This window comes from Myxocyprinus asiaticus, chromosome 9 (genome assembly GCF_019703515.2).
Source record: "Myxocyprinus asiaticus isolate MX2 ecotype Aquarium Trade chromosome 9, UBuf_Myxa_2, whole genome shotgun sequence".
Taxonomy (NCBI): Eukaryota; Metazoa; Chordata; class Actinopteri; order Cypriniformes; family Catostomidae; genus Myxocyprinus; species Myxocyprinus asiaticus.
The window spans coordinates 33,238,521-33,264,535 of NC_059352.1; the positions used below are offsets into that span (position 1 = coordinate 33,238,521).

The following is a 26,015-nucleotide window of genomic DNA, read 5'->3' on the forward strand; positions in this document are numbered from 1 at the left end:
GGCTATTTTAAGTGCTTTTTGGGGCTTCAAAGGAGGGGATAGAGATTTCACTTGTCTTTACCAGCATTAGAATGACCACCCACATTTACACATATTTGATGCTTATTTGATATTCAGAATCAAAAATCAAACCATTTACTGGGAACTAATAAGCTGGATAGTATTCCTAAACACCAGAAGAACTAATGATAAGATAAATGTGGAAAAATCTACAAAACCTTGTGCTGTTCCTGGCTGTATGTAGCACTTGCCACGTTGCGTATCATTCTAAAGGACCCCAAAGTGAGAAATTTAAATGTATTTTTAACAAGTACCCTGATCATTTCAATCCTACCTTAATAGTTTGAGTGGCACTTTTTAGCACAGATTGTTTTACAATTCTGTCACAATGCAATTCACTCATTACAAGAGGCTGTTATTAAAGGATAGGGCAGTTAAAAAAAACTATATTGGTCTCAATAGCATACTTATTCAACTCTGAAGTTAGAGTTGAATTATTATTTCACATGTGGATCTTAAAGGCAAAGCAGCAAATACAGCTGTAACAGGGTAAAAGGGAAAGGAGGAGAACCGGCTTGACAATATAAATAATAATTTAATGATAAACTTAAACAAAAAGACAAACACAAATACATGCCGGGTAGCTGCCCATAACTCTCTCTCCCTGGAAATGCCGCCTCCGGTCACCTTAATCCCTCTCGAGGGCTTGATTAGCCTGATTGGGGCCGAGTGTGCAGCATCACGACCCGGCCCCACCCTCCTCCCTGCCACACTCCTCTCTCCTTTCCTTCAGGCCGGGGAGCCCCCGGCATGACGTACATCCCCCCCCCCCTTTCCGAGGGGGGGGTGCCTTCCCAGCCCCGCCTCATCCCCACCTCTTCGGACCTGGGAGGGTGACAAGGGGAGGGAAAATACAACAACAACAAAAAAAACAAGAGGGAAAGGCCAACACGGAGTGACAGTGGGAAAGAGAGAGGAGAGAGAGAAAAAAAAAACGTATTAGCCGGTTCTCTGATACGCAATAGCTTTGTCCTCGGCCACTCCTCCGCCCTCTAGTGGACAACAGCCGCGCCTCCCCGGCGGATCGGAGGCAGTCCTCCGGCCCCTGGTGGACGGAACGCCCCACCGCGTATTCAGTGGATGGAAGGGGTCTCCCCCACCCCTGGAAGCGGTTCTCCCACTCCAGGCGGTTGGCCAGGAGCCTCTCCTCCCCTCGTGGTCGGCGGCCGTTCCTCCGCTCTCAGGCGGCCGGGCTCCTCCGTCCCCCGGCAGATGGCCGCGGCTACTCCGTTGGGGTGGATGGTAGTGTCAAGAACTCTACTACGGTGCATCCCGAGAACCAGCTTGACAATATAAATAATAATTTAATAATAAACTTAAACAAAAAGACAAACACAAACACATGCCAGACAGCTGCCCGTAACTCTCTCTCCCTGGAACTGCCGCCTCCGGTTGCCTTTATCCCTCTTGAGGGCTTGATTAGCCTGATTAGGGGCCGGGTGTGCAGCATCACAACCCGGCCCTGCCCTCCTCCCTGCCACAACAGCCAGTTAAAACATTTTAAAGTTAGAGAGATGGTGTAAAGTGGTCTAAAAAATTAATTATAACTAATATTAACATTATAAGTTAACCTGGAAAAAAATAAATAATAGAAAATAGAGTATGATATGACAAAAACAGGCTTATGTCAGCCTTCAGTCCTACACATTTTGGTTTACTTTTGTAGTTGGACTACGCCCTCGCAGCATGCCATTGGACATTTTGTCTCATAATTTAAAAGCAGGGGAAAATGTTCTTAATTGTGATGCATTGTGTTTTTGCTGAGCATAAAGCATCCTCTCTAAATCTATTTCCCGATCTGTTGAGTGTGTGGGTGTGTTTGAGTCAGAAAGACAGCTGATTCTTAGCACAAACAAAGCAAGGCCACTGCTTCAGCTCATAGGGGGTTGTCTTAATCCAAGCTTTTAACATTTCTGGATCCTGCCCACACAACATTGTCCACAAATCCATACTTATTGCAATGTAGTTCTTATCTGAGAAAAATGTGTCCAGTCTTCATGACAGCAGATATATCTCACATCATTAAATTACTACTTATTCAACAAATGTGAGTCATCTTTAAAGGAGTAGTTAATCTAAAAATAAAAATACTCTCATCATTTACTCACCCTCAAGCCATCCCAGATGTATATGACTTTTTTCTTCTGCAGAACACAAACGAAGATTATTATGAGAATATTTAAGCTCTGTAGGTCCATACAATGCAAGTAAATGGTGACCAAAACTTTGAAGTTCCAATAACCACATAAATGCAGAATAAAAGTAATCCATATGAATCCAGAGGTTTAATCCATGTCTTCTTAAGTAATTCAGTTGATTTGCAGTCTCTAGGCGTGATCATGATTTCAAGCTTGATTACACTTCCTAGTGCTTGACACATGCACAGAGCTTTAGATGGCGCTAGCAAGTGTAATCGAGCTTGAAACATGATCACCAAGGAGACTGCTGTTGTCCAGATTTATAGTGAAAAGGAGTTCTATTTTGGTCTGTTCTCACCCAAAACTGATTCTGAATCGCTTTTATTTATAAAGAATTTAATTAACTGACTGGAGTTTCCAAAAAGACATTACGGTAACGCTTTAGATTACAGCCCACAATTTACAGTGTAAGTACACCGAATTTACAGCGTACCGTTTTTGTATTAATAGTGTAACTACACAGTACGTACTTGTAGGTATAAGGGAACAATATGCAAAGTCTGGGGAATAAAGAGGTAACAACCTGGAAAATTACAAATAATTTATACTGTAAGTATTTTATAACTAAGGGGTAACTATTCTAATATTACGTGGTATATGACCTTATACTACTTTGAGAGCAATTAAGCAAGAACATACACAGCGTACCTTTTTGTAATAATAGTGTACCTAAACATATATACGCTACTGTAGGTATTTTTTAACTACGGGGTACATACTCTATTATTACAGGATACATGAGTTTTTTTTTCTTCACTACTGTCATCTGATGGAGTTTTGGTTCCTTGCCATTGTCACCTTTATCTTGCTTAATGGGGGCTTAAATGACTAATATTCAGAAAATATTATCGATTTAACTGTTTTGACACTCGGATGAGAACACAAAACTTGAACTGAATTGAGCTGAATATTTTCATTACCATCTTGAGCTGCTTTACAGCTGAAATTGAAGTATTTTTCATAATTGATGCATTTTGAAACATTACTGTTATTTTTCTGTTTATTACTGTGAAGCTGCTTTGAAACAATCTGTAGCCTGTAGTATAAAGCGCTATATAAATAAATGTGATTTGACTTGACTTAACTTGACATGATGGAGATATTACATGGTATATGTCCTACTGTGCTAAACAATCGTTTGGGAGCAATTTAGAAAGAACATACACTGCATACCTTTTTGTAATAATACGTATTATATTATACATATAGGACTAGGTATTTTTTTTAACTACGGGGTACATATTCTATTATTACAGGATATATGATGGAGGTTTTTGCTATATGATTTTATTTTTGTTACATACACCAAATAACTTGTTCTACTATTCTATTTGAATGGCATTGCAGTCCATCAAGGTGCAATGCAGTGGAAAACAAGTTTACCTCTTTCCAGCTATTCCCAGGAAATAAAATACAAATATAACGTGATACAACCCAACACTTGCATCTTACTGCATATATACAGTAGCCTATAATTGATATGTTGTTTTGATAGCAAAGTGCATCTGACTTAATTTGGTCTTCCATGTTTCAAGGCAAGTAAAACTAAATTAATTAATTAATTTAAATACTGGCAAATATACCCCCTTGTTTCACATAGTTACAGAGTAAGTACAACATCTGTGGCTGTAATTTAAAGTGGTGCTTGTTACCCCCATGTTTCACATAGTTACAGAGTAAGAACAACATCTGCGGGCTGTAATTTAAAGTGGTACTTGTTACCCCCTTGTTTCACGTAATTACAGAGTAATTACAGCATCTGCAGGCTGTAATTTAAAGTGGTACTTGTTACTCCCTTGTTTCATGTAATTACAGAGTAATTACAGCATCTGCAGGCTGTAATTTAAAGTGGTGCTTGTTACCCCCTTGTTTCACGTAGTTACAGAGTAAGTACAACATCTGCGGGCTGTAATTTAAAGTGGTGCTTGTTACCCCCTTGTTTCACGTAGTTACAGAGTAAGTACAACATCTGCGGGCTGTAATTTAAAGTGGTACTTGTTACCCCCTTGTTTCACGTAGTTACAGAGTAAGTACAACATCTGCGGGCTGTAATTTAAAGTGGTACTTGTTACCCCCTTGTTTCATGTAGTTACAGAGTAAGTGCAACATCTGCGGGCTGTAATTTAAAGTGGTACTTGTTACCCCCTTGTTTCATGTAGTTACAGAGTAAGTGCAACATCTGCGGGCTGTAATTTAAAGTGGTACTTGTTACCCCTTTATTCCTCAAACTTTGCATATTGTTCCCTTATACCTACACGTAAGTAATTTATAGGTACACTATTATCACAAAAAGGTATGCTGTAAATTCAGTGTACTTACGCTGTAAATTGCGGGCTGTAATCTAAAGCATTACCGACATTACAATATGGTTATTTAATACAGTATATTGATTTTCCACGAAAAAAATGTATCATGATATATATCGTTATCGGGGTATACAATGAATCATATTGTGATATAAGATTTGGTCATATCGTCCACCCCTAATAGATACCGATGTTTTAGTGGAAAAATCGAGATTTTATTTTTTGCCATACCACCCAGCCTTGTCTTGTACTCCAACTAAAAGAACTAAAAGAATTGTTATTAGGATCCTTATGGAACTGCAGGTGTTAAGTGTTAATAGACCCATAACATTTAGATTATTTATGATTCCCAACCACTACCTTCATCGTAGGTAGCATGATAACATGTAGTGTCTGGCTAATTATTTATTTATATATACAGACAGTTTAACTCATTGACACAGTGAGCATAATAAAAATCAAAGACACACACTTTAGGACAAAAGAGAAAGAAAAACTCTTTGGTGTTTGTATGAATGTTTCATGCTCCCCACATAAGTCAGCCCTTGTTGACTCTTAGCCTGAGGGCTGGGCAAAAATACATTTGTTTCGTAACTCAGCTGTTGTTTAGGAGGGCAATAGCAAAGATAAAAGAAGCCCTGGAGGCCATGCAGAGACTTAATAGAAGTGAGCACCCCAAGAAAAGTGGATAATTTAATCTTGCCATAATGCTTGATGCCACTAGCTGGGTTCCCATTCAGCAGTTTGTATGCAAATTTTGAAATTGTGCATAAGAAAACCTGAATGGAAATGCTTGATATGTGAATAATCATAATAATCGGTATCGCAGCATCAGGACCCGCACCAGCCGACTTCTTGATAGCTTCTTCCCCCAAGCAATCAGACTTCTGAACCTTTGATCTCTCACAATCAATATACATCAGCACTGCACTTTATTAATCTTATTATCTCACACCGTACTGTCTTAAATTATATTCTCTCTTAACAACACACTGGCAACTGACTATCAACCGACAGCCTGAATGTCAATACAGTACAATACAACCAACTGTATATTTTATATATACTATATATACTATTTTTATTGTATAATGTGTATTCTATATTGTGTGTATTGTATTCTGTATTGTGTGTATTGTATACTGTACATTGTGTATTATTATTTGTATATTGTGTTGTGTGTAATTATGTGTATATTAGATATGTAAATTGTGTTGTGTAAATCTGATGTTTATTGTAAATTGGTATATGTCTCATCACTGTCATGACTGCTGTGTTGCTCGGAACTGCACCCAAGACTTTCACCCACTATTGCACTTGTGTATATGGTTGTGTGACAATAAAAAAGTGAAGTGAAGTGAATTCTCAAAATTTGCTTAAATATTTATGCGCTAGGATGAGGTGGATTTTCTGAAGCTTGCATAATTGCATAAAGGTGTGTGATACCCCACTATCTAGACTGGCCTAATGAAAGGCCCGATAATGGCACACAATTCTTCAAACATAGTCTTTGTTAGTCGGAAGTGCTTAACCCACAGCTCGTCGTTAAACTGGGTCCTCACTATCCACCAGAACTGTTTGAGTGCAGGCACTCCTAGGTATATGGAGGGTGGCGGCTTATGGAAATAGCCATTTGAGCCCTCATATTTGAGCTTTTGCACTTATTCTGTAACATTTCCTGGCAGCATTTAATAACATAATGGACAGTTTCTGTATAACAGCGGATACAATTCCCGAAGCAATCGTTCTGCTGTTCCAAAATACAGTTGATGGGAAAATGCAATGTTTCGCATTTTCTTTAGTCGAATTTTCAGAAAAGTGCATAAAAATCAGAAACATTTGGATGGAAACCCAGCTACTGTTTGTTTGAAGTGCTAATTAAAATAGCCTCTTTCCTGAGTTGTTTCCCCACGCTATTGCTTTTTAATTTTGAATTATGTTTTCGGTACTAAAGAGATCAGCCATGAAATGACTGTGCTCTCCAGCAGTGAAAATTTATTCACACTCCCTGGACTGTGTTCTGTTTACACATTTCTTTTTATAGTCACTGTGAATAACATAATATTCTTATCTGGGATCAGTGTTACTGCTCTTAACTGCTTTGGGAGTGCTGTCCTTGAGAACCCTATGAGCAGGAGTTTTTAATTAGCAGCTTTTACTGTAATTCATGCCTGTTCGGGTGGGTACCTTGTCTGAATGCTGTACAGAGGCTGTAATTCACACCTGCTGACTTTTGTGACCCTGTTTCAGTGCCATCATTTCACATTATTAATTGTACAGACAACAGCCCCTGGTCTAGTCATTATAGAGTGAACAGAAGGTCCTTATGAGCTATTTAGATTATGGTTACATTTGCTCCTACAGGGTGATTTTACACTGCATAGAAGCCGTATAATAGTGGCAAATACACAGTGTGTTTAAACCAGAATTTTAATGCTGCCCAGAGGCAGTCGAAATTTACCGGAATCACAATTAAGGGAAACACACGGAAATCATGGGCTCAAATGTTGATTATTGATTGTCGTGCGTGTCAACTGTAAATCCCTTATGCTCAGACATCAGTCCCTGTCTCTAGTTTCTCATTTTCTACCTCCACGGGGACAGTGTGGGGACAGGGACAGACCACAGCATAAAAACTTGTGGGGACAAAATTAACACCAGGCAGAAGTTAGCAAAGGTCCTTCAGGACAAGGTGGGTGGCTCCTTAGAGAGGATGCTATGTTTGTCTGGATGACAATGGAAACCTGCTCTTGTGGATTGTTTTACAGAGGGTAGATAAGTTTTTTCTAAAGTTATCTCCAGATTTCCCTGTCTGTAATTGTGGTATAATAATTGTCTAAAAGCACGAACTGTTGAATAGTACTGTACATTTTAGTCCATTTGCATGTCACTGGAAAATACAACTGATGAGTGAACAAAACAACTTGTTTGAATCATTTGAAGATTTCTGTATGCAAACCAAATGTCTTCAGAACAAAGTACTCTTGTGGAATTACCTTAAATGGCATTTCATCACGCCTGTGAAGTACTTATATTACATTCACACAACTACTCATACCGTGAAAAAAATTATGTTTTTCTGTGCGTTTGAGCAGGTTCATATTTTTGATTATTTTATCTATTAATGGTGTTCAGCTGAGGACTTATTTACAAAAAAGTACTGTGGTGTTACTATGGTACATTGATGGTATCAGATTGTAATACCATGGTACTTTGATATCTGCAATTGTACTGAATGATTACCATATTTATGGAGCACGGTTTTTATATAGTATTCCAATGTACTTACAACAATACCAAGGTGACACGTCCAAAATCACATGGTAGTACCATGGTTTTTTTTTTTTTTTTTTTGCCGTTAGTGCTCGAGTCATATTTGCATGCAAACACTATGCATATACTGTATTTTTATATGCAAAAAATGCATAGTTTAGAAGAAAGTGTGTGTGTGTGTGTGTGGGCAGGTTTAAGTGGTTTACGAGGACTTTTTTTTAGGTTACAAACTGGTAATTACAAGGGTATTATGCATAAATGTGGTTTATGAGGACATTTCTAGTGTCCCCATAATTTAAATCACTTAAAAAACATACTAAACGATGTTTTATTGAAAATGTAATAATGCAGAAAGTTTTTTGTGAGGGTTAGATTTAGGGGTAGGGTTAGGGTTAGGGGATAATAATAATAATAATAATAATACATTTTATTTATAATGCGCTTTTCTAGTACCCAAAGCTTAACAAACAGATGCAAATAAGACAAATAAAATACAAAAGTTCTGTAATACAGTACAAAACAATAAATCATTCTAAACAATACAATAAAACTAATCAATACAATAAAATACTAGTCATCTCAATCTATAGAAGCAATTTTAAAAAGATGGGTTTTTAACAACTTCTTTAAACTGTCTAATGTGGGAGCATCTCTAACAGAGGAAGTGCATTCCATAATCTAGGTGCAGCAACTGAAAAAGCTCTCTCACCCATAGATTTTAGTCTACAAAGAGACTGCTGAAGAGTAAAAGAATCAGCAGAACGAAGAGAACGAGAAGGCATGTAAAGGGTAACTAAGTCACAGATATAAGAAGGGGCAGTTCCATGCACAGCATTGTAAGTTAGAGTGAGAGTTTTAAAATCAATACGCGACTGAACAGGAAGCCAATGCAAACTATAAAGGAGGCCTGTGATATGCTGACGTGATGGAGTAGAAGTGAGAACACGTGCTGCTGTAGTGCGTTACAATAATCAATCCTGGAAGTAACAAATGCGTGAATAAGCCTTTCAGCATCAGGCAATGTAAGGAAAGGCCTAATTCTAGCAATGTTTCTAAGGTGATGGAATGCAGATTTTGTGATACTCTTAATGTGTGAATCTAATGTCAAATGAGCATCAAAAATCACACCAAGGTTACGAGCATGAGTAGATGGAACTACGATATTATCATCCATAATCAAATTGAAACTGCTACCTTTGTGAATAGCTGCTGGTGTGCCAATGAGAAGAAACTCTGTCTTTGAACAATTCCGTTTTAAAAAATTATGGTGCATCCACATTTTTATTTCCTGCACACACTCAGAAAAAATTGTAGAGGTAACATTAATATCGGACTTAGAGCTGATATATATCTGAGTATCATCAGCATAAAAGTGGTACCCTAAGCCATAATTCCTAATTCCCCAGAGGAAGCATATAAATGCTAAACAATATAGGACCCAAGACAGATCCCTGAGGAACACCATGACAGACCTGTCCAATGTCAGATTTGTTGTTTCCCAAAACAACAAACTGGGAACGATCAGTAAGGTAAGATTTAAACCATTTAAGCACAGTACCAGAGATACCAAGCCAACTCTCAAGTCTATTAAGCAGAATGGAGCGCCACACCGTGTCAAATGCTACACTCAGATCTAACAACACCAAGATGGTAGAGGCTCCAGAGTCAGCTGATACAAGCAGGTCATTAATGACTCGAACCAAGGCAGTCTCTGTACTGTGTCCCTTTCTAAACCCAGATTGGAAAGGCTCAAAAAGCTTGTGAGTGACAAGTGTGAGTATAGTTGTGTCGCAACGACATGTTCCAAAACCTTAGCAAGAAAGGGAAGATTTGAGATAGGCCTGTAATTTGATAGATCAGACTTATCACATCCAGGCTTTTTAAGGACTGGTGTAATAGCTGCAACCTTAAGAGCTTCTGGAACAATACCAGTAGAAAGCGTGGTGTTTACAATGTTCAAAATGAGGGGACTTATTGATGGCAGACATTCCTTAAGAACAACTGTTGGGATAGGGTCAAGAGTACATGTAGTTGTATTCATTGCTATCACTAATTTCAGAATACAATCAATAGTAACTGTTTCAAAATTAAAGAATGTAATTTCAGAGGAACTAGGTGGATAAGTTACAGGAATTGCAGAACAGGGTGTCGAACTAATAGACTTATGAATGTTCTCAATTTTTTTCCATGAAGAAATTGAGAAACTTGTTACACTCATGTACAGAGGAACAAATCGGTGGCTTAATAGGTGTAAGAATTTTGTTAATTGTTTTAAAAATCATGTTGGGGTTTGCAGCACTATCACTAATAATGGCCGTATAGTGCTTTATTCTTGCTGCTTTTAGTGCTTCAGTGTATTGACTCAAATGTTCATCGTAGATGAGCTTATGGACAGTCAAGCCTGATTTCTTGTACTGGCGTTCAATCTGCCTACTTTAATAGAATCTATAGTTTGTACCGTATAAAAATCATTATGTCTATGGAGAGTCCTCATAATGATAGCTGCACTTACAGTGCATCTGGAAAGTATTCACAGCACTTCACTTTTTCCACATTTTGTTATGTTACACCCTTATTCCAAAATGGATTAAATTCATTATTTTCCTCAAAATTCTACAAACAATACCCCATAATGACAATGTGAAAGAAGTTTGTTTGAAATCTTTGCAAATTTATTAAAAGTAAAAAACGAAACAAAATCACATGTACATAATTATTCACAGCCTTTACTCAATATTTTTTTGAAGCACCTTTGGCACCAATTACAGCCTCAAGTCTTTTTGAGTATGATGCTACAAGCTTGGCACACCTATTTTTGGGCAGTTTCTCCCATTCTTCTTTGCAGGACCTCTCAAGCTCCATCAGGTTAGATGGAGAGCGTCGGTGCCCAGCCATTTTCAGATCTCTCCAGAGATGTTCAATCGAGTTCAAGTCTGGGCTCTGGCTGGGCCACTCAAGGACATTCACAGAGTTACCCCGTAGCCACTCCTTTGTTACTTGGCTGTGTGCTTAGGGTCGTTGTCCTGTTGGAAAATGAACCTTCACCCCAGTCTGAGATCCAGAGCACTCTGGAGCAGGTTTTCATCAAGGATGTCTCTGTACATTGCTGCATTCATCTTTCCCTCGATCCTGACTAGTCTCCCAGTTCCTGCCGCTGAAAAACATCCCCACAGCATGATGCTGCCACCACCATGCTTCACTGTAGGGATGGTATTGGCCAGGTGATGAGCGGTGCCTGGTTTCCTCCAGACATGACGCTTGCCATTCAGGCCAAAGAGTTCAATCTTTGTTTCATCAGACCAGAGAATTTTGTTTCTAATGGTCTGAGAGTCCTTCAGGTGCCTTTTGGCAAACTCCAGGCGGGCTGTCATGTGCCTTTTACTGAGGAGTGGCTTCTGTCTGGCAACACTACCATACAGGCCTGATTGGTGATGTGCTGCAGAGATGGTTGTTCTTCTGGAAGGTTCTCCTCTCTCCACAGAGAAACGCTGGAGCTCTGTCAGAGTGACCATCGGGTTCTTGGTCACCTCCCTGACTAAGGCCCTTCTCCCCCGATCGCTCAGTTTGGCCGGGAGGCCAGCTCTAGGAAGAGTCCTGGTGGTTCCAAACTTCTTCCATTTACGGATGATGGAGGCCACTGTGCTCATTGGGACCTTCAATGCTGCAGCAATTTTTCTGTACCCTTCCCCAGATCTGTGCCTCGATACAATCCTGTCTCGGAGGTCTACAGACAATTCCTTGGACTTCATGGCTTGGTTTGTGCTCTGACATGCACGGTTAACTGTGGGACCTTATATAGACAGGTGTGTGCCTTTCCAAATCATGTCCAATCAACTGAATTTACCACAGATGGACTCCAGTCAAGTTGTAGAAACATCTCAAGGATGATCAGTGGAAACAGGATGCACCTGAGCTCAATTTTGAGTGTCATGGCAAAGGCTGTGAATACTTATGTACATGTGATTTGTTTTTGTTTTTACATTTTTTTCATTTTTTTATAAATTTGCAAAGATTTCAAACAAACTTCTTTCACGTTGTCATTATGGGGTATTGTTTGTAGAATTTTGAGGAAAATAATGAATTTTATCCATTTTGGAATAAGACTGTAACATAACAAAATGTGGGAAAAGTGAAGCACTGTGAATACTTTCCGGATGCACTGTACATGTGAGTGTGTGTGTGTGTGTGTGTGTGTGTGTGAATATGATGCATACATGTGTGTGTGTAAATATGCATACATGTGTGTATGTTTGCGTAATGTGCAGTAAAGGGCATTTTGGATAAAATGCGATCTCTTGCCACTTAGACTCTGATTGTTCTACTTGTTGCTCTGTGACCTCATGACATTAGTTGCCCAAACAAACAGTGAACAATCAATTGAAAGCCTGCAGGGGTTAACACTACTTCTGCATTGACACTAATTACTAAAATAGGATGAGCTCCTTGAACCTCTACTCATTGACTCGGAACATTATGTCAAACCCTTTTGTGGGATAACTTATACATTTTGGTTGTTACTGTAGTTAATAAAGGTATTTTACTATTCCATTTTAGCTGAACAAACATGGATTTTATATTTGTATATGGGTAGTTGCTATATTCCATACTACTGTATTTCAAACATCATTTTGCTAATTCTTTTATAATTATGATGCATATTTATGATATGACCTCATATTAATTGGGAGACTATGGAATATAAAATTTGTGCTTTAATATGTCATAATGAAGGGCTATTTAAAATTAATTTACATTTTAAACTTGCCATTTAAAATGCAAAAAGCTAATTCAAATTTGTGATTAAAACACAAGAAATGGTGGCCAGTTACAGATATTTTCCCATTTTAATCTAAAATCCATGAACATATTATGCATCAACTACCCATATATTTATTTTTTTTACTTACTGAATGGATACAATCCAGTAACATACTTTTGCTCATATTCCTCAGATGGAATGACTATCATCATGTTAGTTAGGATTTAAATAAAGGCAGATAAAAATTGGTTTTGAGAAATAGTTTAAATGCTCCACCATCATTCCAGTCCCGAAATACCCCAAAATCACTGGACTTAATGACTACAGACCTGTCGCTCTCACGTCTGTGGTCATGAAGTCATTTGAGAGACTGGTTTTGGCCTACCTGAACGACATCACTGGACCCCTGCTAGATCCCATTCAGTTTGCTTACCGAGCAAACAGGTCTGTGGATGATGCTGTCAACATGGGACTGCATTATATCATGCATCACCTCGACAGACCTGGGACTTATGCAAGGATCCTATTTGTGGACTTCAGTTCAGCCTTCAATACCATCCAGCCTGATCTTCTCTCAACCAGACTGACCCAGCTCTCCATGCCAACCACAATTTGTCGTTGGATCTGCAACTTTCTGACTACTGGGGAAAATCACATCCGGAACCCTCACTATTAGCACTGGTGCTCCTCAGGAATGCATTCTCTCTCCACTGCTCTTCTCCCTGTACATGAATGACTGCACTACAAAGAACACTCTGTCAAGCTCCTGAAGTTTGCAGATGACACCACGGTCATTGGCCATATCCGCAACGGTGACGAGTCTGCATACAGACTGGAGGTTGAACAGCTGGCTGACTGATGAGGTCAGAACAACCTTGAGCTGAACATGCTCAAAACATTGGAGATGATAGTGGACTTCAGGAGAACAGCGCTGTGGCAGCAGTGGAGTCATTTAGGTTCCTGGGCTCTACCATCTCTCAGGACTTGAAGTGGGACACCCACAGACTCCATTGTGAAGAATGCCCAGCAAAGGTTGTACTTCCTTCGCCAGCTGAGGAAATTCAACCTGCCACTGGAGCTGCTGACTCAGTTCTACTCAGCCATCCTGTGTACATCTATAACTGTTTGGTTTGGTTCAGCCATCAAATCATACAGAAGGAAACTACAACGGACAGTCAGGACTGCTGAGAGGATTATTTGTGTCCCCTGCCCACCCTCCAAGACATGTATGTCTCCAGAGTGAGGAAACATGCAGGTAGAATCACTCTGGACCCCACACACCCTGCCCACTCCCTTTTTGAACTGTTTCCCTCTGGCCGGCGCTACAGAGCACTCAGTGCCAGGACAACCAGGCACAAGAACAGTTTTTACCTTCAGGCCATTACCACATGAACAATTAAACTGCCTCAGGACTCCCCCGTAGTGCAATAAATATCTAATTTTTCACGTTATTAATGTCCTGACTATACATTGTGATCAGTTGAATGCCACTTTGGTGAATAAAAGTTCCAATTTCTTTCCATAAGAGCAAAATCTGTACATTATTCCAAACTTTTGGTTGCCAGTGTATGTAAATTCACTCATATTTAATTCAATAACTGTACATACCCCTACCTTGCACATATATTACCACTTGCACATGTACATACGCCATTCTATGTTATATGTCCTTTTTTTTTATGTCTATTTATACTCTTACCTTGTTTTATATTCTGTGTCTCACTGTAATGTTCTGTGTGCACTTGCATGCTTGTTTCTCCTATCACCAAAAAAAATTCCTTGTGTACGTGAGCACACTTGGCAATAAAGCTCATTCTGATTCTGATTCTGATTCTTCTAAATGTTGAACGGTTCAATCTCAGAATGTGAATGCATTTTATCTGTGCTATTTTATACGTGTACAAAGGCTTTGCTCTTTAAAAGTGCCTTCATGATTTATGTATTCTAATTGACTTTGTCTCCCCTCTGTTATGTTTAGTATGATCCAGAGAATACAGGCTTCATCAGCACTGAGCGGTTTCGAGACCTGCTTGCAGCTCATGGATCAAAACTGGACCCTCACAAGCTGGAGGTTCTTCTCGCCCTGGCTGATGGAAATGCAGATGGCAAGATCTGCTACCAGGATTTTGTTAACCTGGTGAGTTCTGCAGATAAACGTTACAAAAAAGTGAGCTTTGTAGACCCCTTCTGATCCTGAACTAAAAGACAAGTCATCTTGAAAAATGATCAGTTCCTTGGGAATGCCGTCAAATCTGTGGGAAAATCTGAATGCCCCCACCCACAATCTCACACCCTCCTTTGCCCTTTATCCTCTCTCACTTCTTCCCTCTCTCTTTCTTTCTTAATCTCTCTTTCTCACATACAGCAACTTTTCAAAGAGTCCCATTGTCCACCACAGTGGCTAGAGAATAGAACTATAGTGCTATGAAGCAGTGCAATAAAACATTGGATCAGACTCTGAGTTGTGATTGGCTGAGAAGGGTCATGCGAAAGTGGGACAGGGAGGAATGAGGAGCATGCAGTGGGGGTCTCTACACTACTACTGTTCCTCAACAGCTTTCATTCTGAACTCATTAACTGTCCACCACAACATAGCTGAGAAAAGAGATGCACGGAAAGACAGACTGTGATAGCGCATTGGTGGACATTCATTTCAGTTAGGGTGCGGGAAAAGAGGTTTTCAGCAGCGGTGCTGTTGTGCGCATCCACAAACCCGCAACACTGGACACGTATTTATGCACATCAGTGGAGAAATAGCTTAAAACAACCTTAGAAACATTATAGATGGGTTATTTAGGTTCTTCATGTGTGTGTTTATTTACTGGGCTCTGAAAGCCTAGATAGCTGTAGTAATTACTGTCAAATAATTTAATGCCTCAACACAGAAAATTACTTGCACTATTTTTATTAAACATAAATACAAATAGAAAGTAAAAACCAGAGGCGAAAGGATTACAATCTTGTCACTATAAGATGTGCACATTTCATGTTTTCCACTCTATTGCATATATGGTGTTTTGTTTTTTGAACTGTGTTTTACATAATTAGCCAGCTAATATTCATTCAAAATATTGTCATTTTCTATAATAAACATTTATAAAGTTATAAGAAATAACCAAAATCGCTTGAAGAATACAAACAAACCATATATTATTGTAACTCTATTTATTGGCAGCACATTTCATCTGTCCTAATCATTTCTTTTTGTTACTCATTTATTAACAAAAATTATATAGCATTAATCAATCATTTCACAACTTCTATAGTTTACATTTATATCAAACACCACAAAACCCTATTACTACAATAAAGGTCACATTAATTTAATGGAGTGAATTTACTCTAGATGAAATTTCTCTGTCATTCAGCTTTGTTCACTGATTTGTTCAGTGACAATTTTTCTAAATAACACCTTAACCAGTAGGGGGCAACAAAGGAACCTCTTTTATGTGTTTTGAGTGAATCATTAAACTATGGAGATGGAATATTAACACACAAATGGAAAGAGATTCACAAATACAAAGTTCGTTCACAAATAAATTGAATGAGATCCACAAATAAATGTATGGAGTTTCACAAAAATGAAATGAATTCACAAATAAAAAGAATGAGATTTATAAATATATGTTAGGAGTTTCACAAAAATAAAGTGAATTGACAAATAAATAAAATTAGATTTGCAAATAAAAAAAAATTATTTACAAATATATATTTTAACTCGCAAACACAACTCTGTCCAGCATTCATTTGTCAATCACGCACATTTATTTGTGGATCGCTTCCTGTGTATTTGCGGATCGCTACACGCATTTGTCGATTTTGAAACAAATCTAGCGTCAAGATGTGCACACAAATCTACAAATAGGTGGACACCATCCATCCTCTACTCAAGCTAATCAGATAACGGCCACGTTACTCGGACCAATCGTAGCACGTTCTATCTTCAACCAATCACACTTCGTTTTACTATCAGGGCGGGACCAAAGACATAGAACTCTCATGACGAGCATAAAATCAATCACATACAGATAAGCTCCAAGGCCGGAAACTCTTAGAAACGGACGCAATCAGAGGAATACTGTGATTTAAGGTTCATATCATTTTCTCTCGGTTATAAACATGTGTAGTGTCTTGTTAAATGTCGACAGCTGAAAATTGCACGTTGTATCTTCAACCAATCACGCTTCTAAAATTCTAAACAAACAAAATATAAAATGTAAAATATTTACACAAAATATGTATGTATATATATATATATATATATATATATATATATATATATATATATATATATATATAAATCCTTTGAAATATTACTTAATTTTTTTTTTTTAAATACATTAACATAATGTGAAACCAAATTAATGCCATGGCAGATCTTGTACACTGTGTAATATAGGGTTTTATTTTTTGTGCTCCTAAGATCATCTAATATGATTCATGTTTTATAAAGACACTATCTGTACTACTGATCTTTTGAAGTGTCTCTGTTTGGATCTGCCATGTAACATTAAGAGTAAAGGTTTTGACGACACATTTCAGTCAAGAAACTTGGTTAAAATTAAAATAGCAGACTCATACAGTCAGCCATGTTAGCTATAAAGCTAATGATCAGGACACTCTACAAATGGGCAATTTTGAGCTGTCGACATTTAACAAGACACTACACATGTTTATAACCGAGAGAAAATCATATGAACCTTAAATCACAGTATTCCTCTGATGGCATCCGTTTCTTTAGAGTTTGCGGCCTTGGAGCTTATCTGTATGTGCTTGATTCTATGCTGGTCCCACCCTGATAGTAAAACGAAGTGTGGTTGAAGATAAAACGTGCTACGATTGGTCCCAGTAATGTGGCCATTATCTGATTGGCTTGAGTAGACGATGGATGGTGTCCACCTATTTGTAGATTTGTGTGCACATCTTGATGCTAGATTTGTTTCAAAATTTACAAATGCACAGGAAGCGATCCACAAATAAATGTGCGTGATTCACAAATGAATGCTGGACAGAGTTGTGTTTGTGAGTTAAAAATATATATTTGTAAATAATTTTTTTGTAGCATAATCAGTCAGGTTTACTCATTTATTTATTCTTGTTGATTGAGATTACCTAAGTAAACAAACAACATACCTCCTCCTCCTACCTCTCCTTTAGTTGGTCAACAGATCCTGGCTCGTGCTATAGTCAGTCTTTAAAGGCATGATAAGCCACCAAAGTGGTCTCACCCTTTTAAATTAGAGCTCATTTGCTTAAAAAAGGAGAGACGTCAGTGAACGAGTCAGTGTATGGGGGTGAAAAAGAACAATTCGTTCACTTAAAAGATTCGTTCAAAAAGACAGATTAGATCACAAATGAAATATTACTAATGTGCGCAGTGTAGAAAGTGCGCTGCTGACTGGGACTAGCAAGCGTTACATTATGGTGCGCCTCTACTGAATGCATAGAGGGGAAACACTGTGATTGGTTCATAATAACAGGGAGAGCAAATGGAGACTTGTCTCATGCTCCTAAGAAAAATACCCAATAATCTCAGATGTGTGTCCTCTAGAGATCTCAGCAATGTCTCAAACTTTGCTCAGATTTGCCCACATACTGTCCCAAATTCTTCCATCAAAAGTCAATATGAACTCCAGTAAGTCTCCAGAGCTTTGAAAGAGCAACCTCTGAACAATAAAAATTTTCTCTGGGTTCCCTCTGTCTTTCAGTGGTGCCTGAACAGTAGGGCATGGCAGAGATACCAAAGTTTGTGTGTAATGTGTAAATTCCATATTGTTAGACTTGACCCTGTGTGGTTACTGTGGAAATAGCCAACACAAATATCTCTCACAAATCATTACACCACAAGGTGCAGGGAGCTCTTAGCGTCTGTTTGTTTTTGTGCTTTTGTTTTTGTGTGTGTGTGTGTGTGTGTGTGTGTGTGTGTGTGTGTGTGTGTGTGTGTGTGTGTGTGTGTGTGTGTGAAGGCATAAATATACTTCGAGTGTCGCGCTGCGGATCGCTCCAAGCACAGTATGTGTGACTGCGTCATCAGCATAGCCACTGATTTTCATTTTCGCTGACGCATGCACCTGCTATTTTCTGTACTATATCACAAAGAAGTTGTAGTGGGCATGCATTAAACACGTGCATATTTGCTTGCAGTCAGAAGAGTATACTCACAAAGGCAATGCGATTGACCAGGCGCGAGCCGATCCGGAACACGCAAAAACGAAGTATACCTGGGCCTTAAAGAGTTATAGCTCAGAGAACTTAACGTTAATTTAGCCGGGTTTACACTGTATGATTTTGGCCACAATTTTGCCATCCGAGACAAATTATAGGGACTGTAAATGATTTCTCTTGTTTAGGCAAAATCCTCTGGCTTTGATTGCTTAGTGTAACATGTCGATTAATTCTCTTTGCAATGATTCTTAGTCTCCTAAGATTCTGGCAGAGTCAGAAATTTTGTGTCACAGTCAAGCAGTCCTAAAATGGTTAAATGAGATACAACACCACGATCAGCACTTGGGCGATTGGGACCAAAGTCTTGGCCACGATGTGTATCATACAGTCTGACATAATGTCGCTCAGTATGCCATGGCTTTTACCCGAGATTTCAATGGGATCATGTGTGACAAGTAACAATTGTAAAGGACCATAAAAATCAAATAGTGTGCACACAGCTTTATTTATACTTGATTATATACTAGTATTATATGAATAGAGTCATTCTTGTTAAAAACTTATGGGTAACAACAGGAAGTAATTATTTCACAGTAACACCACAGGATTATTTTTCGAAAGGGATATGAAAAGTAAAGCTGACTTTTGTGTGTTCATGATTGCGTGTTCAGTTCTGTCTACTGAAGCAGAAACTCGTTAGAGATGAGTTGGAAGTTAAACTTGTAACATGATCTGTGGTCAGTGTTTTCCTGCTTCAGATTAATGCATCATTTACTTAACACAGAGTGAAATGTTTTAGAGCATTACAGTGTAAATAGAACTGTGATACTAAATTGAACTAAAGTTTATAAAACAAAAAGCTTTGTAAATCAGATTAGAGTTTTTATTTTATTTTATTTTATTTTATTTATTTATTTTATTTCACTTGATCCCAATGTGATGGCAAAGGCAAAAATCTTCAGGGGCTTCCCAGCTAAATTTCTTTATTCTTCCAAGGGCCTCTTCTACAAGTTACATAATGCATGACCTGTATTACTAATAGGGATGTGCGAGACTAGTCGACTAAACGGTTCGGATGCTGCTAGTCGACACTGGAATTACTAGTCGGTTAATATTTCCCCCCATTAAACTGATAATAATTGTTACACATTTACGTTTGGCTTTATATTTTTACAGAGGCTGCACTTAAATTACTGTCATATTAATGTTACATAATTTAAATAGAATTAATAATACAAATATTATTTTAAAAAAGAGGATTTCTGGAGCAGATACAGAGTTAATATCACCTCAGGCTGCACGTGTTTCTTCCCTCACTCACTCGCGGCTCGCGCGAGAAAATGTCCTCTCGCTAGACAAACAAACTCAGCAAAGTAGTTATAAAATCACTTCGGTGGTGCGGGAATCGGCTTTCCAAATGTTTGAAAGTCCCTATGGATGTTTTCACATTTGAGTCTTCTTTACATCTGTACATCTGTGCATTTACCGCTGAGCGGGCTTTTTCAAGCGCAGGACAGCCACCTTAGGTGAGTCAAGTCCCGTCTTTCACCGGACCATGTCAACGTGTTAATTTTACTCATCAAAAAAGTATGCTTTTGAGTTAGTAGCCTAGAAAATAACTGTTTTAGACTAGGTATGCCATTTTTTATCTGCTGTTTAAGAAGGCTATTTTCAGCGAGGTGCCGACTGCTTAACGGGTTAAACTATCTTTTATTCTGTGTGCACGTCATGTTTAGAATACATTAGGATTATTTTAGGCTACTTCACAGGCCTATTTTTACTATCCTATAGCTCCTTTTTTAATTTTTTTAAAAAATTTTTTTACATCTTAACTGTTATTGGTTAACGTTCTTTACCGAACAGCTGTCATATTAGGTCAATGGTTAATGCACGACTGCACGTCGTGAAATACGCGCAACTTTCCAGCGCATTTTTCTTCTCTCTCTCATTGATTTGGCTTACCTGTTAATTATTTTCAACAATGTCCTGACTGTTTTAATATGTTAAGTGACTTTTACTTGGTGATTTCCGTTTAGAACAGGCTTTTAATGGTTGTTCCACTGATCCTGCACTATTCATTCAATTGTTTTAAATAAATATGTCTGTTAAATATTAGCTAACGTTGATTCAGTGAATGCGTGACATGTTCTATATTTAATGTACAATGATCATAATTCAAGGCGAGCACGTCGCAGATAAATGCCCCATTTCAGTGGAATTTAGCATCGGATTTGGAATAGATTAAGTATTTTAAATGGATCGCATACATTTTCTTTTTCTTTTTTTTTTTCTTTTTTTCATTTTTTTACTGTTTTCTGAAGGTTGGTTTCTCTTTAGACTAGTCGACTAGTCGGTTATAAACCTTCCGTTTAAACGACAGTCAAATTAGTCGTAGCTCACATCCCTAATTACTAATCGGGAGCCTGGATAAAAGAACATTCCAAGTTTTTAAGGAGGGCTTTTTGCCTCAGCGGTGAAACTTGTTTGAACAGCATTGTCTCATGCATAAAAAAATACACACACACTGTCTCATACATAAACACACACACACACACACACACACACACACACACACACACAATCACTTACACATGGTTTGTCACACAGCTGCTCTAAGACTTGGTAATGAGTGTGGAATCTTAAATCGGTTGCTAAGTGATGGCAGTGGCATTCTGTCTGTGGCAAGAGGAGGGGGCTGTGGGACAGGGTGCACTGTCACAGACAAATAAACGGATCACAGAGGAACAGCCTCATGGATGTTTCTGAATCAGCCAGGGGGAGATTTAGTCACAGACTCTAAAAGAAAAACATCCATAGAGATTAGAGAGAATGTCCTGACACATAAACATACTAATAGTCCTTAAAATGTGACAGACAGTATTAATGAAACTGTGGAATGCGAATTTCCCAGTAAAAGCCTTGGCTCACACTTAATTTTACAGTGTTCATGTTATTGTGTATTTACATTACAAGTAATTGCAAGTATTGTACTTGCAAGTAATTACTGATTAATATTCATGAACTATGTGTACTTACTGTGTAATTGAGCTGCTATTTGCATATTGTTATTGTTATTACTATCATTGTATAGTAATGAATAAGAAGTAACATGTACAGTGATACATGTAGCATGGACACAAATAGAGTGTTCCCATGCTTGCGGGGCATATATATATACATATATATATATATATATATATATATATATATATATATATATATATATATATAAAATATATAATAAAAAACTAAATAGAGACTAAGGGAGTATCAATATTGAATGATTATCATTGATTATGGATAGATGATCTCATGCAGATACACTCAAAACAAAAACTTGTCAGTGCAATGATGGTGTGTCCTTTTTCCAGATGAGCAACAAACGTTCAAACAGTTTCCGTCGAGCAATCCTGCAGGGGAGTCGGCAGCTCAGGAATTCCGCGCTGAGAGAGGAAGTGGGTTTGGGTCTGTCTCGGAAACTTGTGCGCCACGTCGCCTACGAGACTTTGCCCAGAGAGGTGGACCGGAAGTGGTACTTTGACAGTTACACCTACTGTCCACCACCATGGCTTATGCTGGCCATCACTATAGCAGAGGTAAGACTGACCTTTACCATTGTAGAGTGAAATTATTTGACACTGAGTTTCTTAAAGGTGAAGTGTTTCATTTTTGAATGTTCAAATGCATTTTAAATATTTTGCTCATCTGTTCCTGCAGCTCAACTGGTAGGCCATTCCCTACCAATGGCAAGTCATCAGTTTGATTCACAGGGACTGCGTGTACTGATAAAATGTTTAGCTTGAATGCTCTGTTATCAGATTGGATGAAAGATACTGCCAAATGATGTATATTAAATGTACATTCTTTTATCCCAGTTTATTTTTCAGAGTAAACTAAAAATAAGTAATTGGAAAGTAGATATCCCCAAAAAGTGTAAACTTAGTGGCGCTATCAAAACATTGCTCTGTTTGTTTGAGTATCCTGAGCCAAACATAGCATCATTTGCTCAACCAATGGCATGAGTGTGGGGTGGGACCAGGGTTGGGAGCCAAGAACCGGTTGTTGTTCAGAAACGGATCCATTTTAAAAAGAAATACTGGAAACATATGGTTTTCTTGACTTTCGGTTCTGATAACAGTTCCCAAACGTGCCATTTTCCACCAGTAGAAGAAACATTGTACTAAAATACTCTGGTGGTGTTTCCTGCAGCGCTGCCCCGCTACTGAATCTACAGCGTAAAAACACACAACGTGACCAGTGTAGTCTGATTCCCAAACAAATTACTTTGATGAGCAGATTCTTTTGAATCTCAGTGCGACTAATGTAGTGCGGTTCCCAAACGAGTGAAACTTTGGAGCTATTTCTTTTAAGTTAATCAAAAACATACAGAGTGACCAGTTTAGAGTGGTTCCCAAATGAATGACTCCTTTCTTATGAATTAATCTTTTTTTAATATTGCTCTTTTTAGGGAATCAAAAACACTTATACATCAGCCGGAGCGGTTACTGATTTAATCTTGCAGATGCGCAAGTAATGACTTTCATCATGTCCAACTCGAAATGAAATAAGAACTGTTACTGTGTAATGTAATATTGTACTTAAGGCTTGTTAGGCTTCAATCAGGAAGTACCGTTACTGACTGGTTGACATATGTGTAGTTAAAGATACACATGAGTTTAGCTGTAATCAGTGGAATTTTATTAAATAACAAATAAATGAATTAAATATGTTATTAAATTTGTTTATTTAGAATTTTTATTTATTATATAGTTGTCATGTGTATTTTGTTGATTCTTGTCTTTTATTTTGAAATGTTTAGTTCCTGTTTCCCTTTTCATGTGATTCCTGTTTTCCCTCCATGTTCATGTGTCATGTTTTCATTGGTTTATTGTTTAATTAGCTTGTTATCAGTTCTGTTTGTTCACTGGGTTATGTTCTCCCATGTCTTGTATTTAAGCCTCATGTTTTCCATTGTGTCTTTGTCAAGTATTGAATGTGAATGTGGATGTTTATAGTCAAGTCATGTTTATAGTCAAGTCATAGTCAAGTTCATGTTTATGTTTTATGTTTCACGTTTGTAGTTAGGGTTATTGGTTTTCACGTTTGTAAATAAACTGCACTCGTCTTCATCATTGCCACTGTCAGCAGCCAGCATTGTTACAGAATACTTGACCGAATAATGAACCCAGCAGTTTGGCTCATACGGCTACGTCAGGGGAATCGTCCCCTGGAAGATTACGTAGAGGACTTTTGCACTCTGGCCAGCCAGGTGGATTTTAATGTGGTCGCCCTCAAGGACATTTTCCAGAGTTCCACGACATGGCCGCCGGCGAGCCAGAGTTCCACGTCATGGCCGCCGGCGAGCCAGAGTTCCACGTCATGGCCGCCGGCGAGCCAGAGTTCCTCGTCATGGTCGCTGAGCTAGTGCCATCTTTTGCTCCATGCCACGTCACAGCAACGCCTCAGCCTGCTCCATGCCACGTCACAGCCACACCTGAGCAGTTGGACCTGGAGATGGTTCCCACCCTTATACCCACCCTTAGTTCTCCTGAGCAGGCAAGGGGAACTTTCGGCCCTCCGTCCCCGCCTGGACCCTCCGAGCCCTGGACTTCGCCTTGGCCTGTCGGTCCCTCGACATTGCCTCAGCTCGGCGTTCCCTCGGCTCCACTGCAGTCCTTCAGCCTGTCGGCTTTGCCGGGGTCCCTCATCCCTCTGGCTCCTCCTTGTTCTGTCGGTCACCTGGCTCCGCCTTGGCTCTCCGATCCTCTGGCTGTGCCTCGTCTCTCTGATCTGTCAGCTCCACTGGGGACCTCCTTCCCTACGGCTCCACCTTGGTCCTCAGTCCCACCAGCTCCACCTCAGTCTTCTGATCCCCTTGCTCCTCCGAGCCCTGGTCCCATACCCCTCGCCCTTTCTCGCCACGCCCCACGCCTTCAAGAACTTTGAATTTATGTCATATTTTACGTGTTTTGTTCATGTGTTGGGGCGTCGGGAGCCGCTCTTTAGTGGAGGGGGTATGTCATGTATTTTGTTGATTCATGTCTTTTATTTTGAAATGTTTAGTTCCTGTTTCCCTTGTCATGTGATTCCTGTTTTCCCTCCATGTTCATGTGTCATGTTTTCATTGGTTTATTTTTTAATTAGCTTGTTATCAGTTCTGTTTGTTCAATGGTTTATGTTCTCAGATGTCTTGTATTTAAGCCTCATGTTTTCCATTGTGTCTTTGTCAAGTATTGAATGTGAATGTGTATGTGCATAGTCAAGTCATGTTTATAGTCAAGTTCATGTTAATGTTTTATGTTTCACGTTTGTAATTAGGGTTATTGGTTATCACGTTTGTAAATAAACTGCATTTGGGTTCTCTTCATCTTCACGTCATTGTCTTCGTCATTGCCAGTGTCAGCAGCCAGCATCGTTACAATAGTTAGGATCAGTTATTGGATTGCATTTATGCTTCTAAAAAGTCTGTGTAAGCATGCCTTTTACAATAATTTTATTACATGGTCACTTATCAACAGGCTGCAGAGGGTTAATGTGGCAGGGAGGATTGTGGCATTGGTCAGGCTAATCAACCCCTCGAGAGGGATAAAGGCGACCGGAGGCGGCAGTTCCAGAGAGAGAGAGTTACGGGCAGCTGCCCGGCATGTGTTTGTGTTTGTCTTTTTAAGTTTATTATTAAATTATTATTTATATTGTCAAGCCGGTTCTCGCCTCCTCCTTTCCCGTTTATCCCTGTTATAGTTATATACGTCTTCCTCAAATGTATTAAAAGAATTGTTAATGGAACCGTAAAGGAACCGAAAATTTTCAAACTGGAATCATTAAATTCCCAACCCCAGGTGGGACTATCAGTTTGTTTGACCAACGCAAGTGTGTTTAAAGTGTTTGTGAAACCTATTTTAAAAAAGGCATTATTTTTGCACACTTCACCTTTAAAAATTAAAAAATGCAAGTGGAATGCTAATATACATACTAGATTCTGCTTTTCTGTAGTAGATAACACAAGTCTCCAAAAATATTATAGCTACCTCTTGAAAGTGTTATGTGCATCTGCTTTTTCAGGTTATTGTCTTCATGTATTACGGACTGCAGCTAAACCGCTGGGTTCTGCAGGTGTCATCCCCATACTTCCTGAAGGGCCCACTGCTGTACCACCCGCAGTTCAGAGCTCAGGCCTGGCGCTACCTTAGCTACATTTTCATGCACGCTGGGTAAGAGAGGCATAGCCGAGAGTTATGATTGGGGGAAGTCTTA

At 38.8% G+C, this 26,015-nt stretch overlaps 1 protein-coding gene across 3 annotated transcripts in view; it reads left to right on the forward strand.

Moving 5' to 3' along the window:
- Positions 1–26,015, forward strand: part of LOC127446453 (rhomboid-related protein 3-like) — a 75,576-nt gene that overhangs the window by 28,717 nt on the left and 20,844 nt on the right. For 2 of the 3 annotated variants that reach the window (XM_051707369.1, XM_051707370.1), the window contains 3 exons: positions 14,575–14,733; positions 22,133–22,357; positions 25,824–25,972. In XM_051707369.1, the coding sequence (XP_051563329.1) occupies positions 14,575–14,733; positions 22,133–22,357; positions 25,824–25,972 (533 nt within the window). Of the gene's footprint in view, positions 1–14,574; positions 14,734–20,097; positions 20,288–22,132; positions 22,358–25,823; positions 25,973–26,015 lie in introns of those variants that run through there. The other variant, XM_051707371.1, reaches the window with a different exon arrangement.